This window comes from Simochromis diagramma, unplaced genomic scaffold (genome assembly GCF_900408965.1).
Source record: "Simochromis diagramma unplaced genomic scaffold, fSimDia1.1 OVJJ01000802.1, whole genome shotgun sequence".
NCBI lineage: Eukaryota > Metazoa > Chordata > Actinopteri > Cichliformes > Cichlidae > Simochromis > Simochromis diagramma.
Genome location: NW_024387492.1, coordinates 15,137,767 through 15,156,033, shown reverse-complemented (window position 1 = coordinate 15,156,033; position 18,267 = coordinate 15,137,767). Strand labels below are relative to the sequence as shown.

The 18,267-nt window shown below is 38.9% G+C and overlaps 1 protein-coding gene across 1 annotated transcript in view; it reads left to right on the top strand.

Annotated features, from left to right (window-relative positions):
- ptprk (protein tyrosine phosphatase receptor type K) overlaps positions 1-18,267 on the top strand; it is a 104,275-nt gene that overhangs the window by 49,509 nt on the left and 36,499 nt on the right. Inside the window, 6 exon segments of the mRNA XM_040016918.1 lie at positions 4,701-4,782; positions 6,237-6,316; positions 6,318-6,353; positions 7,276-7,450; positions 13,725-13,837; positions 14,467-14,647. Coding sequence (XP_039872852.1) covers positions 4,701-4,782; positions 6,237-6,316; positions 6,318-6,353; positions 7,276-7,450; positions 13,725-13,837; positions 14,467-14,647 — 667 coding nt within the window.

Here is an 18,267-nt window from a genome sequence, read left to right as displayed (position 1 = left end):
TTAGGCTAGAAAGACACTTAGAAAGACCAGCCGGGTGTGTGTTTATGTGTACACGTGTTTGCACGCATAGGGGTGTGTCGCCATGCTGGACACTGACATTGTTGTTATTGCCCTATGGTCTTGTTTATGTGTTTTTAATGAGCAGCTTTTTGACCTGACCCTGAACATGAGGGAAAATCTATTGCGGGAATATTGTTGTAGGTTGCATTATACTGATCTTATGTGCATATTTGTCTCTTCCTTTTTCTTAATTTATGTCAGTCAACTTGATCTGTGCGCGGTCGATGGGTGATGTTCAGACATGTGTGTATGTTACAGGCTGAGCGTTGTAGCTCCATACACACACTGATCATGTTAACACACACAGCCAGAGGACTGTGTAATATTACTATAAAGCAAAGTGTAAGAACATCCTCCAAATGGCCCATCTGGAGCCCAGTCCCCCTCAGCGGAGATCACCAGCATGAAACTCGTGTGTCAACATGTTTTAATTGGAGCATAATCATCCAGGTTTGCCAAGGATTATATAGGTTTTGAGGCTGGGAAACAGGTTATTGGATTTCAGAGTATGAAGCTATTTTATCATGTTGGAACATGTTTCTCTGTTAGCACTTTAGCTTCAGCTGTAATGAGGCTCGTTTCACCAGGGGAAGACCTGTCGCATGCAACAACAGATGCACGTATGAAATGCAGACAAAGCCACATAGCACAGTTTAAGAAGACCTTGTAGTCCTCTTAAACATTTTGTCTTTCTTGGCTCTTTATTTCAACTGAAAACTTAACAATCTTAACCGTTTCTAGATCTCCACAATGCAGTGAAGAAAGAACTTTATATAAAGATAATAATATCTGGTGACAGTTTGATATCAGAGTAAAAATATATTCCAAGGATTGGTGGTTTAAGTGATGTGTTTTGTTTTTGTTTCTCTTTTTTTAAACGTGACAGTAAATCTTGAGTTTTGAGCTCTTGGTCAGACAAAACAAGATATTTTAAGACTCATTTTCTCACAGGAACTTAAATTACCTTATGCGTTAATTCATATGATATATATACAGAAACAGTGCCCAAACACAATTTACATTTATTAATCTTTGGGCTATAAGGTCACATGAAAATGTTCCTTCCCTGCAGCTTTAACCTCCTAAGACCCGAACTCTTCCACAGCATGCATTTTTAATTTCTCTTTGATATTTGGGTATATTGGGGCCCAATGAATGTAAAAACAAAGAATTACCAGATTTTTTTTTTTTTTACCTTATTTTTGTTTTTATGAAAAATCAGAGCCACATATGAGGATATTCATTTAAAATTTTGATAGAACAGTAGCAGTATAATGTCCTCGTAAGTGGATATCAGGCCCTTGTAGAGCAAAATTGAGTATTTTGGTCTAAATAACCCAAAATGTGATGTCCACATATGTGGACGCCAGGTCCTAGGAGGTTAAACATGTTTGATTCAATGGCCATGCATGCATAAACTGTATCTGAGTGACATACTCTGGAGTAATGATGTAGGCTTTAACATTTCAGAAAACAATAAACCTGCTCTACACTGATTGGATTGGTCAGATAGTGAGTGTTTGACCCCCTGTATGTATCAGAGGTGACCGCAATCCAATATATGAATATGAATTCAAATGGCTTTATGGTAGACAATTAACTTTTACAAGAAGGTAAAATGACTTGCACCCAAGCCACATGTCCCTGGGCATGATGAAAATCCTTTCAATACCACACTCACGAGTACACAAACATTAGCAGAGTGTAGATTTAAGACCAGCTCAAAAAATTGATTATAATCTTTGATTTGACTGCAGAGACTTGCTTCACTGCCAAAAGAGATGGCCTGAGATTTGAAAATGTTTAAAAGTTTGATGTCAAGTTTCTTGCTTTTAAAGTTCCTAAATGCTAAAATTTAATTGGACACCAATGGGCAGACCTTGTGTACTCAGTCTTTCATTCTCTGTCAGGTTCAAACAAGTTCATAACCAAGATATAATTTGTTCAGCTAAATGTCCACTGACAAACCTTAGACTATACTGTGGGTTAGATTCCACTCACTGCAAATTCAGAAAGGTTGTTAAAGATTTTTTAATCTCACTTTTGAATAGCAGGCTGGTAAAGAGCCAGCCCTAAGCCACACATTTCATTTAAGTATTATGTCTATATTAAATAGATTTCCTTTAGGCTATGTAAGAAGAAAAAGTATTAAGATAATTTGAGAGGATTCATTTTATTCACTTTATTTGGGGAACATTCATTGCCCAGACTTGTGACTCGAGTTCGTCCTCAATGACTTGAAGCATAAACATAAAACATTGGTTTATATGTTTTTATACTTTCACCTACATGCAGGTGTATAGGAGGCAGGCAGACAGGAAAGCTTGGCAGACAGGAAAGACGGAGATGAAGGTATTAAAAGTCAGCTGATGTCTTTCTGCTGGGCTCCGCAGTGAGCTATGAGTGAAAGATGATAGGAGAGAGAGACAAGATAGATTGGTAGGGGAGGGAGACCGAGAGGGGGAGAGTGTGACAAGCAGGAGATGATAAGCTGTGGGTAAACAGTTCACGGCAGATTTCCTTTTACAGGTGATGAATGACAACAACTGCTCACTGCCTTGCTCTCTTTCTCCCTCTGCCTCTCTTTTTGATGGCTACCTCCTCTTTTCTCCTCCTGTCCCTTCTCTTCTGTTCATTAGGTGCTCCTTTCTAAATAAACACTGTTAGAAAACAGACAGCAAGCGAGAAATAGAGAAAGGGGAAAAAGGCTTGGGAAGGCTAACGTATGGACAAGGAGGAGGAAGTGAAGAAGAGAGAGATTACGATGAGGTGGATTTTCCTAATTCAGATCCTTAGTGAGCTGCAGGGAGGTTGAAGCACCTGTTGACTGTTATGACTCCACTTAAAATCTACAAATTTAGCTTGCCAGTGTTATTTAGTGTTAAGCAGGTAATTTGCCTACTCAGCCATGATTGCTTATTTCTTCCAAGCAATCATACTAACACATGAGAAATTAGTTCACGGCAAGAATGTCCACAGATTGGTTTTTTTTATTTTCATCAGATTCATAATGGTCACCCATTATATTTTAAAGTTATATATACATGAAAATCGTAATGGGTAATCTATTTTGCCCAATTATCAGCTTACATTTAAATACTTTGTAAAGTCCTGGTGGATTAACAAACACTGTGCGTTTCCATTCCCCAAGGGAATCAAAACAAGCACGACAGGTTTGTTTTTCCAGTTCATCCGAGGCCATTCCCATAACGCTGAAACTTTCACTACCTTCACCAGGTCATGGTACTCATATCACATTTTAGTTCTACCCTTAAGAATGAGCTGTTTTCAACTATCCAGCACTTTTAAGGTGGCCTATACCATGAAGTAATGGTTTTTTTGGAAGCTTTTCTAGGGAAACTAAAAGTGCATTACATACATACTCGTTGATTAAACTCCTTTAAAAAAACAAGCAGCAAAGGATTTTGGTCTTACAGATTGGTTAGTCATAGCTTTTGGCATCACAGTCAAAATTGTTGCAAATATTACATAACGTTTAAAGTATTGTGGATCTTCCAACACTATGAAGAAAAAGGCTTAAATGGCTGATCGGGGAGCTGTTCATGCAGTAGAAAGGCAGCTAATGGCAGCCTCCCATGCCTCTAATGTGTGACTCTGTGTGTTTGAAGTATTTATCAATCATTGACCTGCTGGTAGCACAAAAATGAAATTAGGAATTATCCTGTGGGGAACATGGATGTCAGTACAATGGATTTACTGAATTTAACTCCCAAGGCCAACACTATTATCATAGCTAAAAGAAAATTGAATTTCATGTATTTATTTTGGGTTTTTTTTTCATCCTTTGCTGAAGTTCTCATCATGTGTTACATGCACAGATGTTTGACAACATAAGGAAAACAGACAGATGTAGGAAAGGAAAGGAAAGCAAAAATAGGCATGGGGAAAAAAGAACAAACAGAGAGGTCATAGCCCTTTGCTCTCTGACTTACCACACTGGATTTCAGTATATACTATAATTTCTTTAACAGCCATTTTTGTGTACCCAAAGAGATTACTATGATCCATAAGGAAGTATCTCATTTATCCTCCCTGCAGTGTTGGGCAGAATTTATAAATCCAGCGGCATTCAGGGTGGCGGTTTTGAATTTATCCAGTTTAAAGCACATCACCAGCTGCTGTCGGTGACTTTCAGCCTGCTTTAAGATTGAATTGTTCATATTCACAACAAATTGAAATGGCAATAGTCTCACTTTGCAGCTTCCACTGCACTTAGGATGCATCAAAACAATTTGTGATCTGGTAACAGTACTAAAGAGTTGATTTCGTAACCATAAGGGGCTTGTGATATGCAAACAGAGCATTTGTAGATTACTTTTCTCTCAGGCTTTGACTTTGTTTTTCCTGTTGTTGTATTTTCTGTTTTTGATACACGGTTTATGTGCACAAATTGTTACATTTGCAAATTCAACTTCTTCAAGGTTTCAAGCTCAAGCATTTTGTGTGCTACTTGTAAATGCTGTTGTCAGTAATTGTGCATGCTAATTGTATGTGAATTTATTAATTAGCACATTAAAAAGATGTTATTTCAGGATATCTTCATCTCAGTGTTAATATTAACTGTTTAAACTGCAATTGGGAGAGCAATAGGTAAATCTCCTCTATCTCTCTTCTCTCAGGTCATATTTGAAGCTGAGGTTTCGGACAGCAAAGCCGGCTTCATCGCCATAGACGACATTCAGGTGCTCAGCTACCCATGCGGTGAGTCATTAGCATGCCAGCAATTAGTCCTAGTTCGCTGGATAGACGCTGATAGCTTTGGCCACTAATTAGACTGTACCTGGGATGGTTTCTGTTGCACTTGAATGGGTAGATAAGTGGGAAGGTGACACAAGAGAGGAGGGATGTGGCAAGAGGAGAAAGGCAAGTCGTAGAGAAAAATGAGAGAAATAAAAAAAGGAGAGTGGAGGAAACACAGAGAGAAAGAGGGGAATAGGAGAGAGTGAAGCGGGAAATGAGACAGTATTAGGGCAATCATGGAGAGAGAAGATTCTGACCACTCAGCAGTTCTCGCTCTTTCTCTTTAACCCACAAGCACACACAGATGCGTGCACACACACACAGAGTGAACAGTAGCTTTCTTGTCTCTGTACTGACAGGAAAGAGATGAGGGCTGCGATCCTTTTTAAATTCTCAGTACGTCTCAAGTCTTCCTCTCTTCTTTGCTTGAGTGTTTCCTTACCACTAGAGGCTAGAAAAAAAGTGTTGTGACGACAAACTGTTAACAGAAGGGTGGTCCGTTAATCTAAAGCCATAGGCATGTTCCTGGAGAGGCAACTATTACAGCTGTTTTTGTTATCTATCTAGCAGAAGCACTGAAATCTTCCAGGACAATTCTGTTTCTTAATGGATTCTATTGATTATAAGTCATAAAAATAAAGTGTCGTGAACAGTCCCCCTTGTAGAGTTTGTGGGGTCGTGGTGTCCCTGTGGTCCCTGTCTCTGTCACAAGTTGTCGATATGAGTCAGAAACACATTTCTACACTTGGACGTGAAATCTTGTAAAATATGGGAGGGAAAAAAGGATCCCTGGTGTTTTAAAGGCAGAGCAGCGGGGCCCTTAATAGGAAGGAGCAAGTATTTAAAAAGGAATTAGTACTTAGTCTCCACAGTGGAAGCATTCATTCTCACAGCTGCATTTCTGGACACACGGGTTTGTGTGTGTGTGCACATGTTCACATGCGTGCATGTGTGAGCTTGTGTGTTTGTGAGCGTGTGTCCATGTGTGTGTGTTTTCATTCACCATAGGAGCTGCTATCTATGATTGCAATCACATCCCCAGAATAAAGATGTCACGGCTGAACTGCATCTTCAGGGTCTAAAAAGGCTTACTTCATTATCTTAGCATGGTATTTTAGAACTGGAAGCTATGTCAAGTCACATGTAGTGAATGTGGCATTATTGTTACCTGGCAATGGCAAGTCAGTACTGTGCTGTGGTCCAGTAAAACATAATAATGACAAAAATGAACATATTCCTCAGGGTGGCCCATCGTCCTGAAATGTATTGTGTGTTTGTGATAAGGTGACCGTTTTGTCACCTCATTTCCATTTTAAAGAGAGGAATAAAATCAAAACATTTTAAAGCACAAATACATATATCCTCGCTGTAAACCTAATCTGATTCGCCTCTTTGTTTGACCTCATTTCCTGCAGATAAATCGCCTCATTTCCTGCGCCTTGGGGATGTGGAGGTGAACGCTGGACAAAATGCCACTTTTCAGTGTATCGCCACAGGGGCGAGACACCTCGAACAATAAACTCTGGCTACAGGTACAACCAAGAAAACATTTGCAAAACGTGTGCGGTGTGCTGTTATTACACCAACAAGTTCTACAAGGCATTTGTAGCAAGACCAGATCTAAACGATTAATTATGATTATGGGGTTATTTAACTAGCAGTATTTAAATTGCAATAATATTCGCAGCCTTTCAAGTCCAGATCCAAAAACAGCCTATTTTGTCACATCTAACAGTGGTATTCATTTTCGTGTATCCAAATACAACATTATTGAATGGATTTCATTTATTTACTTATTTATTTTTTACAGAATATGACAGTTAAAAACATATGTAAGAAAGTCAACTTTAAAGCCAGAAAGGCTTGATAAGTTAAGAGAAAATTTATACCACTGGACTCAACTAAGAGCATGTTTTCTGTAATTGGGACAGAGTTTCCCTTCATTATATGACTCTCTGTCTTCATAAAGTTGCAGTACAAATGAAAATGAGTAAGGTCTTGCTAAATCTGTCATTGCATTCTTGTGCTGATTAATGCGAGCAGTTCCTTGTAAAATAATATAAATATGCAGTATGTAGCTTTATTTACTTAACAACACAAAGACTGTACTGAATGTGACACCCTTAGGACTTGTATGTCCAATTATAAAGTGTCAACTGCGCAAACACACAAGTACACACTCACGCAGTCACAGTCACACTGACTGACTTCAGGCCATACATCTAGCAGCTAACATGATTAAGAGTTTAATAGCTGCAGATTTCATTATGGTTCTATTGTAGTCATGACCTTCAAACCTGCTGTCAGCGAAGCAGAGGGGGATGAGAGTGTGTTACACACACGAGTGTGTGCGCACGTGTCTGTGGTCAGTGCTGGCTGACCTTGAGCAAGGCATTTAACCCTTCATACCCGTTGCAACACCTGATCTGTCTGTCTGTGTGTGTTTGTCTGTAGAGGAGAAATGGAGAAGATATTCCAGTGGCTCTGACCAAAAACATCAACCACAGACGGTTTGCTGCCTCCTTCCACCTCAAAGAAGTCACTAATCAAGATCAAGATCTGTATCGCTGTGTCACCCAGTCAGAGCGCGGCTCTGGGGTGTCCAACTTTGCTGCGCTTATCGTCAGAGGTGAGGATTTTGAAAAACATTTTCAAGGTTATTTAATAGATTTTCTGTCAACTTCTTTGCTGCTTTTTTAAAAATCTGATAGTAGTATATTTATATATAAGCTTTTTTGAAGAATTCTTGGACGTACAATGAAAGTTCCCAATGTATTAATTTTTAATACAGTGTGTCAACAAAGTCAGACAGAAGTAAACAAAATCAGGATTCACAGGAGCTTGAGCCATTTATCAAATTTGTTAGCTTAAATCACAGCTGCCAATAGCATATTTTATCATTAGCTAAGTAATTAAGTTTAATTCAGTGATGTTAATTTGGACAGTCAACAGTGACTCCAGGGCAGCACGAAGTAAATAACGAGTGATTTTGGACTAAAGCTTCATTTAAGGGCAAAATATTTAGTTCATGATGTTGCCCCTTATGAAAATTAATAGTCCAGCCCTGATATAGAGGATGTCTTATCATATGAAAGAGTGATTTAATAATAGACTAACTCTGTAATTAAAAGGTTAATGCTGAGTTACATCCTACGTGCTTCCATGTACCCTGGCTAGCTGTTTTCTTGACCTCTCTGTGTGTTTGTGTGTTTTTTTTGTTATGATCAACTTTGTGTTTCACTGTGACTGACTGATAAAAATGAAAGTCACAATATAGGCTAATGAGGGAGGGTATGTAGATCTATGTGTGTTACGCTTGTGTTTGAATGTGGGTGCAAATGCTCCGTCTGTGTGTGTAGATGCTTATATGAGGATGAGATAGCTCAATTGTTGTCTATGCCAGCATGGGCATGCTGTGTCTGAGTGTACGCGAATGGAATCTGTGTATTTGTATTGTGTGTGTGTGTGTGTGTGTGTATGTGTGTGTGTGCGCTGCAGCTGTCATGTGCATCTGACATGTGGTTAATAAGGTGTCACCAATGTGTGTTTGAGATGGGATGCTTTATTCATTCACATCCAATAGCTTACATATTCAATTCATCTCCCAGAGAGACACACGGGGGGGGGGGTGGGGGGCAGATTGGGGTGGGTAAAGGCGAAAGAGATTCAGAAAGAATGATATGGGAGTGACAGAAGGGGGGTGGAGTGGGTAGGGTGGGGAGGTGGAAGGAAGAGCAAAGAGAAGAGAGGAGTTGGTGGAGAAAAGTTAAATGTAAATAGCTCATTATCCAAAGAATATCCATATCAGAATCAAGAATATGTGTGAATATGTAAACAGCAGAGCAGAGTCATGTTTATTATTCTGCATAGGAGATGTCAGAGCAGAAAGAAATAAGAAATCAAAGCAGGAACGAGCGCCATGAATATTAGATGGTGTACCTCAGATAAAGGTGCTCTTACACTCTCTGGCATAGAGGTTCAACTCTCTGTGTCACATGACCCTAACCATAAACAGATTTTTTTTATTTATTGATGAGGATTATCAGGCAGTAATGGAAGGAGATCTTCAGGACATTGCTGATTTAGTAGGAAAACGTAAGTGGCTAATGTTTATTTATCGTGAACATCTTTTTTTGATTGCGAGAAGGGAAAGAGGAATGAGATGAGAAACTCGCACAGCAGGAGATATGTGTCCGAACATGAAAGGAACCAATCTACATGTATGAAAATAGATTCAGGTTCAAGACGGTGCACTGAGAACGCTGTGTCTTTCATAACCAGCCAGTGTTTTTGGTTTTTTTAACAATCAGTAGGAACGATACTGTTGGACGTTTGAGGAATTTTGGTGATTATGAATATTGATCTTGAATCTGGTCGTTAGAAAGATATCACAATAAAATAATAAGGACTGCATGTATGAATGTGGGAGGAGAAGAGCCTCATGTTTATTTATTGGTAATATCAGATGTGAGAAGAGAACCAGAGAGAAATCAAAGAAACAGAGAATATGTTTATTTCACTTTTTGAAAAGTCTGCTTGTTGGATAATTGAGGCTCCTGCAGGACACTGACAACCATGAATGCGGACAGTGTTGCTGCATTGCTAATATTTTCGCTCTGAATATTTTGATATTTAATATTTATTTATTGTGAAATTTAAGCTAGCAGGCGAACTGCTGGGAATGGGCTATTACTTGAGGAATCATCTATATAGATTATAGGAAAACGGGAAAAGGGAGAACTCATATGGATGTGCCAAATATGATATACATAAAAAATAACCCAGGTTTCATCTTCAAAGCCTTAAAGTGGCTCACTGTAGGATGTGAAATTGCCCCACTAAGGTTACTCACAGGAATAGTCTATTGATATTTATAACATGTAGATGACAAAGATGTGCCATTATCATGTGGGGAGGCTGTCAGGATGAAAGAAAAGAATCACATTTCTTTAAACAGAGGTGTGTCTTGGGAGCTTGAGAGGTGTGACAGGGGATTCCAAGATATTTCTTATATGTACATTTCCGCCTCTCTTCCCTTTTGTTGAAATATAAAAGCATATGACGGCTAAGTTACTAGCTAACTACCAAGCCTATTTAGTAAACACAGGCAACATGGGTGTTGCTTAGACACAGATAACTGCTAACTGCTAAATATCATGCAATATAAACAACAGAGCTTCCATTAAAGAACCTAGAGCACAGACTCCTGGGGTGGGCTCTTTGTACACTTGAGCACACAGCTTGGACATCTACTCCAGTGACAAACTACCAAAGCCGACCTGCCCCTTAAAACCGCCCTCATAATACCTTTAACCATTTATACAGTTTTAATTTGTGGGGTTTAACTCAAGAGTTGCAGCTTGGCCAAAATCCAGATGAATAAAATACTGTCACATTATACAGTGATTTGTTTATTATTCGTTTGTAAAACTTTAATAAGCGATCAATAGATACTTGGTTTTTAGAAAGAAGTACACGTCACTCACACAAGCTGTAGCTTCTCTCAAGATTACTTGCTGGTTTTCTCTCAATATAACAGTCAACTCAGCATCCCTGGGTCGCTTGCTTTTCCAAACAAATATACAAGATCTGATCAAATATCCAGAGGCCAGTTTTAAAATTCAGCGTTACATATACATTTCCTTGTGTACCAAAACAGTACTAAGGTTCAATAGCCCAAAGCCCAAAATTTTAAGACCTGATGGATGGATGCTGGCAAGCAGAAGCTCTGCCTTTACAAGTTTTACTGTAGATAAACAGCACGAGAGGTATGAGAGGGAGTCTGACTGTGTGTTTGGGTGTGTATATGTATGTGCGTGTCACTTTTGGTTTGGTCAGAGGCGAGCTCTAATAAAGCCTTGCCCTCTGGTTCCTTTGGTGACAGAGTGCATCATCACCACACACATACATCACCATGCCAGCTTGCATTACACACAACCCATGGCCTAAAAATCTCCTGCAATATTACTGTCACACACACAAACACAAACATGTATCAGACTTATGTGCACACACAAGTTGCTTGAATTGCTGCAGTTGGTTTAAGCTATAGTGGTCCACCTCTAAAATGTCCCTTTTTCTCTTGTCGCCAGTCGCACACTCTTAAGTTAGACTGACAGGTGGAGCTTCAGGCATTATATAAAACTATAGAAAACCAAAACTACTACCACTGGACTGTTGTTAATGCAGCTGAAATACACACACACTTGCACGCTCATGCACACTTCTGTAGTTCTGGAGGTCACATGACCTCCAGTGAGCTCCCTAGTGATGTCAGCAAAGGTTTGTGAAAGCTAAACTTTATTGACAAGGTTGCTGACGATGGAAAACAAAGGACATTCCTGGTGGTCACCAATGAAAACTCTCTCTTTTTCCACTCCTTTCTTATATTAGTCTGACTGTCTCTGTCACCACATTACAAACCACAAAAGCACAGAACCTACCAAAACATCTTTCATAATAGCTTCTGATTGTTTGCTCTTTTCCATATCGGAAGAAAATGAATGACAATATAAAGAAATTAATCACAGAGGCAGTGTAGGTCAGAATCAGCATATACATTTGAAGCTTTCCCAGTGTTCATTTGTTTCCTTATTTTCATTTACATTCGACCCAAAAACCTGAGAACGATGAGAGGGTTCACACATGTGATTAATAATAAAAAAGATAGTGACAGCAATTCCACCGCAAAATATTGGAATAACACCATTGATGATTTGTTATATTTTTTAGGTCAGTTGCACAAATGACAAGTGATGGAACAAAACAAGGAGAAAATGTAAAGTTTGAGCTTGTTCCAGCTTTTGTTTTTTTTCCTCTGGAGTCTCATAATGACCCAGTTACATTTCTTACTGTTTCATTTTTATGTGTATTATTTATTTGTTAGATATTCAGTAGATTTTAAGCAACATTCAAACACGCATTCAAGCTAACACACAAGCTAAAAAAATAAATAAACCTACTGTTTTGTGCCCTTTAAAAATGCATCATTGTGAATCTGCTTTATTTCTTCATCTGCTTATTTATCATCGGGTTGTTTACTTTGCTTATTTGATGGCATTGCGGGATGACATGCCGTTGACGTTGGTGGTTTTCTGAAGTAACTTCAACATTCATTATCTGGATTCAGCTTCATTGGCCTGCCTGTGCCTGTGTCTGCGTTTGCACGTGTGCGCGTGCTGTCAAACTTCAGTGTTTCATCTGTTGCTAAAGCGCTGCTTCCCCGTGCGCACCTCTCTGACAGCCACATTCAGTACACACAAAAATGACAACGCAGGCACACAAAGAAAAAAAAAAACACGTGACAGTAATGTGAAATATAACTGTTAATGGAGCAACATACACAGTAACACACAGGCACACACATTTAATTTAGATAATACAGTACTTGCTTTGATATGGTGTGATTGAAGCTGGTGGTGTGTCTGAGAAAGATAAAAATCTTTATGATTTACTGCATGCGAGACAGATCACAGTGCATGTGTGTGAGGAGAGTGATTAATTCATGCGTTGATCTGTGTGTGTGTGTGTGTGTGTGTGTGTAGATGTGTCAAGTAGATCAAACTTTGATGCACTGTGTTTAAAGGTTGTATGTGTTTTCAGCCTGTCAGTCACAGATGTGTGACAGTTATCTGGGATCTGGCTGGCCCTGAAACCATCGTGCATCCATCACATTATGTAAAAACACATCATTTATTCACCAAGCACTTTGTGGCCGTGTTACATGGACATACGTCTAGTAAAACTACATACTGTGCATAATATTTAAAACTTAATTGCCGTTATTTAGTCAATTGTACTTTTTTTCTTATTTTACATTATGAAATGATACTGTAAGGTAATTAATCGTTACACCTAACAAAGGGGTAGTTGATGAGCTGAATGTTTGGGCAAATAAGCAAACTTAATAATGGTAACCAGATCCCCTTTGAGATGTCTCTAAATTTTTCGGATGCTTATATAATGCACAGATTTCAGTCTGAATAAGGACTTGAATTCCAAAAGCCATCTGACAAGTAGAACAGAGTTTGGCCTCTAGGCTCTAATCATCTTAGTCCTGCAGAAAACATTTGCACAGAGATATTGGGGAGTGATGGGTAAATATCAGTCCCCTAAGTCAGGGCCTGTTGGTGGATGATGCTCGGGTGATGGTGATGCATAGCAAACAACCTTGTCAAAACAGAGGGAGAGATAGGAATGTTAGCAACTTATGTGTATTTTTTACTGGGAGGGTTCTTTTGGTAGATCGAATGGAAAGTGAGGGATGTCGCTTTAGTTTTCAGTATTGCATCTTGCCAGTACAAGCTTTGAGATTTAGATTATAGAACAAAAAAGCAGAGGGGGGAACTGGCAATTGCTCCTGCTGTTGCTTTAACATAGTAGATTCACAGTCTTGTGGTAGCGAAGATGTTCTGTCATATTTGAATTAGCAGTTTTTACACAAATTCTTTCTCATGGACCAAAAATCCATTTGATTTTAACAGAAGAAGTAAGAAAAACACACATTTCACATCAGAAAAGGGCTTAGTCTGTATTTTTAATTCAGGAAGGTAAAAGGCTTGTCACGTGTAGAGTGTAAACTTTATTATTATGGTTTTATTCTTAGTAAAAGGACATGGGATCTAAGCAGCCCTATGAACCATCTTAAACCATTTAATTAGCCATGATGCTCACGTAGCTCAACAGTCACGGTTGTGTTGTGAGTGGGTGTCGCGGCTACAAGACCTAGACCCTAGACAGTTGTCATAGCTGGCAGGTATTCTGTTTATAATGCTTGAGTTCACAAAAATCATGTGACCACTAATGAGGTATTTTATCAGATTGACTTTATTATGTTTGCTGCCACCCTAAAGTGACCTTGTTTTTGTGAAACCAACTTACATGTTCTTGTTCTTTGTTTTCAGAGCCTCCGCACCCAATTGCACCACCTCAGCTGCTCGGTGTCGGCCCCACTTATCTACTAATTCAGCTCAATGCTAACTCCATATTTGGAGATGGACCTATAATACTAAAGGAGGTGCGTTAGTCTTGAAGTACTGGATGTTTTTAACATTTTAACATTGTAAATTGGGGCATTGTAGTCATGCAAACTTAACAAATTATGTAATTACTTAACAAACCTTTAACAAAGACCATAACAATTACCATTTATAATCTTACAGGAAAACAAGGTGGCTTCTAAGTCACATGAATAATTCCGATTTAGCTTATATGAAGAAAGCTGACCTCTAAGCCAACTTTCTTCTGATTGTCTGCCTCTTGCAAATAAAACACTTAAACTATAGGTTTGTTTCTGTGCTCACACCAGTCATGTGACTGAGAGAACATTGTTGTGGATATCCACCTTCACTTACATCATAGAAAATTGTCTAAAAATGGAGACAAGCTTCTGGTTCACAGGGATTATTTTTCTTGATTTCTTCTTTGCCATGCTTAGTATGAACATCCAGCAATTTACCAGCATATGAAAGAAAATAAGGAAAAACATGATTACAAGTTGTCATTTGCATATTTTCACAAGGTTATAAGTCATAAACAGAAGCATGGTATCTGGTCATGGAGGAAACCTTTGTATTCCAGAGATTATCATATGACACTGACATTAATATTGATGTTCTGATTAATACTTTCTATTCTTTCTAATAGGTTGAGTACCGTATGACATCTGGCAGCTGGACAGAGACTCATGCTGTGAACTCTCCTAACTACAAGTTATGGCATCTTGACCCAGACACAGAGTATGAGATCAGGGTCTTACTGACCAGACCAGGAGAGGGAGGTACCGGGAAACCTGGTCCGCCGCTCATTACTCGGACCAAATGTGCAGGTAGGACAGCTGCAATATGTTAACATAGAAGAGTTAGGATTCAATGTATTGATTTTGTGATTAGAGACTCTGCCTTGTCAATAGAGTCCTTCCTTATGTATGTTCTCCTAAAAGAAGATAAGCCAGGTTTAGCAAGAAGTCACAGATGGCATTACTTAATTGGTCCCTCTTGATCACACAGGCTTTTTTCTGCTTGTCTTATTATTTATCGATCTGTCCATCTACTGTTCTTTTTGTCTTGGTATATATATTTTAGTTGGTAGGGTGATATTTGTACAATGAGCAGGCAGGAAGAGGAGAGGTGTAGCGAGGGGTGGAATTGGAGAAGAAAGGAGGGGAGAGCCTGAGTCAGTTCTTGGTTGCTCAGTGATCTGCGCAAAAGAGTGATTATAACACTGGAGGCTCTCTGCACTTTCTATCACTTTTTATGCTGTTTTTTTCTATACTTCTGTCACCTCATTCCTGCTTTCTCTCTGCTACTCTTCCTCTTTCATACCTCCCTTTGTGCCTTCTCTATAGCTTTCTTTCTGCTTCGTTCTTTTTCACTGCCTTTCCCCCTTTTCTCCCTGCTTCTCTCTCCCCATCTTTCGCTCTCTGTGGATCAATAGACGGAGGGCAGAAACACTGTCTGACATTTGTAGAAATAAACGACTGAAATATAAACACAGCTAGCCTGAGGGAGAGAGACGGAGCAGGAGCGAGAGAGAGGGTTGATATGAGAGAGAAAGAGACAGAAATAAAAGCAATGAGCTTGAATGAGAAACAGAATAAGGGAGCGATGGAGAGATGATGAAAAACAATAAGGCTGGAAAAGAAAGAGAAGAGAGAATGAGAGTGGGGCGAGAGAGTGCAAGAGGCGAGAGAATGATGAAACTGGAGAATAAAAATGAAAGAGAGATGAAAACTCATAACCACAGGGTCTGACTGATGTGTGCCAACCTGTGTGTGTGTGTGTGTGTGTGTGTGTGTGTGTGTGCGCGTGTGTTTAACAATGAATGGATCTGCACGTATGTGGTGTCTGTTTATTGACAGAGAGGAAGTCATAGACTTGTTCAGGCGACTCGTGTATTGAACAGTTTCCTGTTTGACAGGAAGAGGAAATTAATCTTCTTCTCCTCATTCATGCTGGAACACATTGCTGGTAAAGACGTAAACTCATTGTAATCTACGTAATATGATGATAACAGGCCAAATCTAGAAAATGCGATTATGAATTTAGAGACTAAAGAAAAAAAATTAATCCTGTACATCTGATTTTTTTTCTGTTTTCCTGACTAGAAAACTGTAGTGTATTATGATGTTTGATATTAAGGCATTAATATTTGATGATTTTTAGAAGGACTTCCTGGCATGTAGTTATTCATCAAATGCATTTCAGACAGTAGCAGTGCAGCAAATGTCCTTATGAACAAAAATTCCTCAGATCAATTAGATTAGTTGGATGAAACGAGAGATCTAATACTGAAGACCTTTTCATTGAACAGGGAACTAAAAGATGAGCCACTTTTGTTTGCTGATAGGTAGATTACCTTTGGACAGATGCATACAGGCTGTTCTCACGTGTTTTCAGCCTTTAAGCTTAGCTAGCATGCTTCTGACTGGTATTTAATCTTTACTGTGGATGTTACATTTTCTGTACACTGAATAATCCCAACAGAAAGCCTTGTAAACAACTACGTTTTTAACAGATTTGTAAAGAAGTCCACAGAATCAGCTAAATGAAGTTGAGTGAGAGACTGATCCAAAGCCTAGCTGCCACAAACTGAAAGGCTCTGTCCCCCCCCCCAGTTCTCAGTTTCGTATGTGGAACAACTAGCTACCAAAGACTGTGAGCAGAAGTGTGTTTAATAAGACACTGAGATAAAAAAATAAAAATAAAAAATCTGCAGCTTGTCCATTTGTTCCATGTACAAGAATTTTAAAATGAATTCTAAAATCTACTGGGAACCAGTGTGGAAAGTATAAAATAAGTAATTTGATCTCACCTAGTAGAATGAGTTAGTAGTCTGGCAATGGCTTTTTGTATAGCTTGGAGGTGTGTAAGAGATTATTTATCCAGTATATAGAGCATTACAGCAATCTAGGCGCGCTGAGATAAATGCATGAACAATTTTCTCCAGTTCAGCTGAGAAACTAAAGCTGGCAATTTAGAAATGCTCCTTTAATGAAAGAAACAGGGATATGAAAAATACTTTTTATGAGAGCCATAGAGTGGAATCTGATATTAAGAAAGACGTTAGGCAAGTACTTTCAGTGTCAAAGCCAGCGAGGAGGTCAAATTCCTGTGTTACAATTATAAAGGAAAGTAATGTGGTTCTGCACAAAAACAAAATATTACTTTTGTCACTGTATAAATTGAGGTTTCACAAAAGTCATCTCGCTAATATACAGTCAAATAAATTCATTCCATAGTCTTTTATGACTAGTTTATGCTTTCTGTTACAAGTTGCAGGTCTTACTTAATGCAAAATAGTGTAATTTTGTAAATTAAAGTCTACTTTTGAGTAAAAAAGACAATATGATTTAGTGTGGCAAGTCAAACGGTACCAGCACACACTGTCCTTACGTAGATCACTCAAAAAAACAAAATAAAATGGTGACATTCAAAATATCTATGTTATAATTTTCTGACTCGCTTTCTGATCCAACCTGTCCTGGCAGATGGCTGCCCCAACTGATCCTGGTTCTGCCAGGTTTTCTTTCCCACTGCAGTCTAGCTTCAATCACATCTGATCTTTTGGGTTCTCTCTATTATTGTAGGGGGTCTACCTTACCGTATGAAGTGTCACGAGGTGACTGCTGTTGTGCTTTGGCACAATATAAATAAAATCGAATTGAATTGAAAATGAATGGTCATCCACAAATCAGTATGTGAGGTCACAGTCGCACCTTTTATATACAGTGTATGATTTGGCACCGTTACTTATATTTTGAATAATATGCTGATGTTTTTAGTTAAATCTCCCCACCTTCTCCCTTTGTGTTTCCAGCGTAACTGAGATTATCCACACACACATGCAAATGTGCACACACCCTTGGAGTTGGATTGTGTGTGTTTGTGTTTGTTGTTAGAGTGAGGCGCACACACACAGGCACGGGGTAGGAATGTTATTTAAATGGTAATGACTCCTTTGCTTTTTCTGTTTGGTTAGGTTTGTCTGATCCCACCACCTGTAGTTTACTGAATATTTAGTTTAATACAATATGATGAAGACATGCACACACACACACACACACACACACACACAAGCATCAGGCATCAGCCCAAGCGTGCCACCACACGAAACACAGTTTAATTAAAAAACCAATATAGTTAATAAAAAACTGAGCAGACATCACACACACTGCTGAGCAATTGATATGATAACAGGAAGGATTTCATCTCCTCCTTTCCTCTCTTCTTTTGTCCTCATGTCTCTTTTCATCTCTTCCGTTTACATTTTTTTCTCCTCTGTTCCCGCTTCTTTCTCACGCTCTCTCTGTCTCTCTTCTCCAACTCTTCTAGATTTTTCTTCTGTGGTGATGTATTGCTCTTGTCTGAAGGGTGAAATATAATCAACTTGAAGTGAAGGGTTAGTGAGTGTGTGTCGTGCGTGTGTGTGTGTGTGACAGAAGAAGGT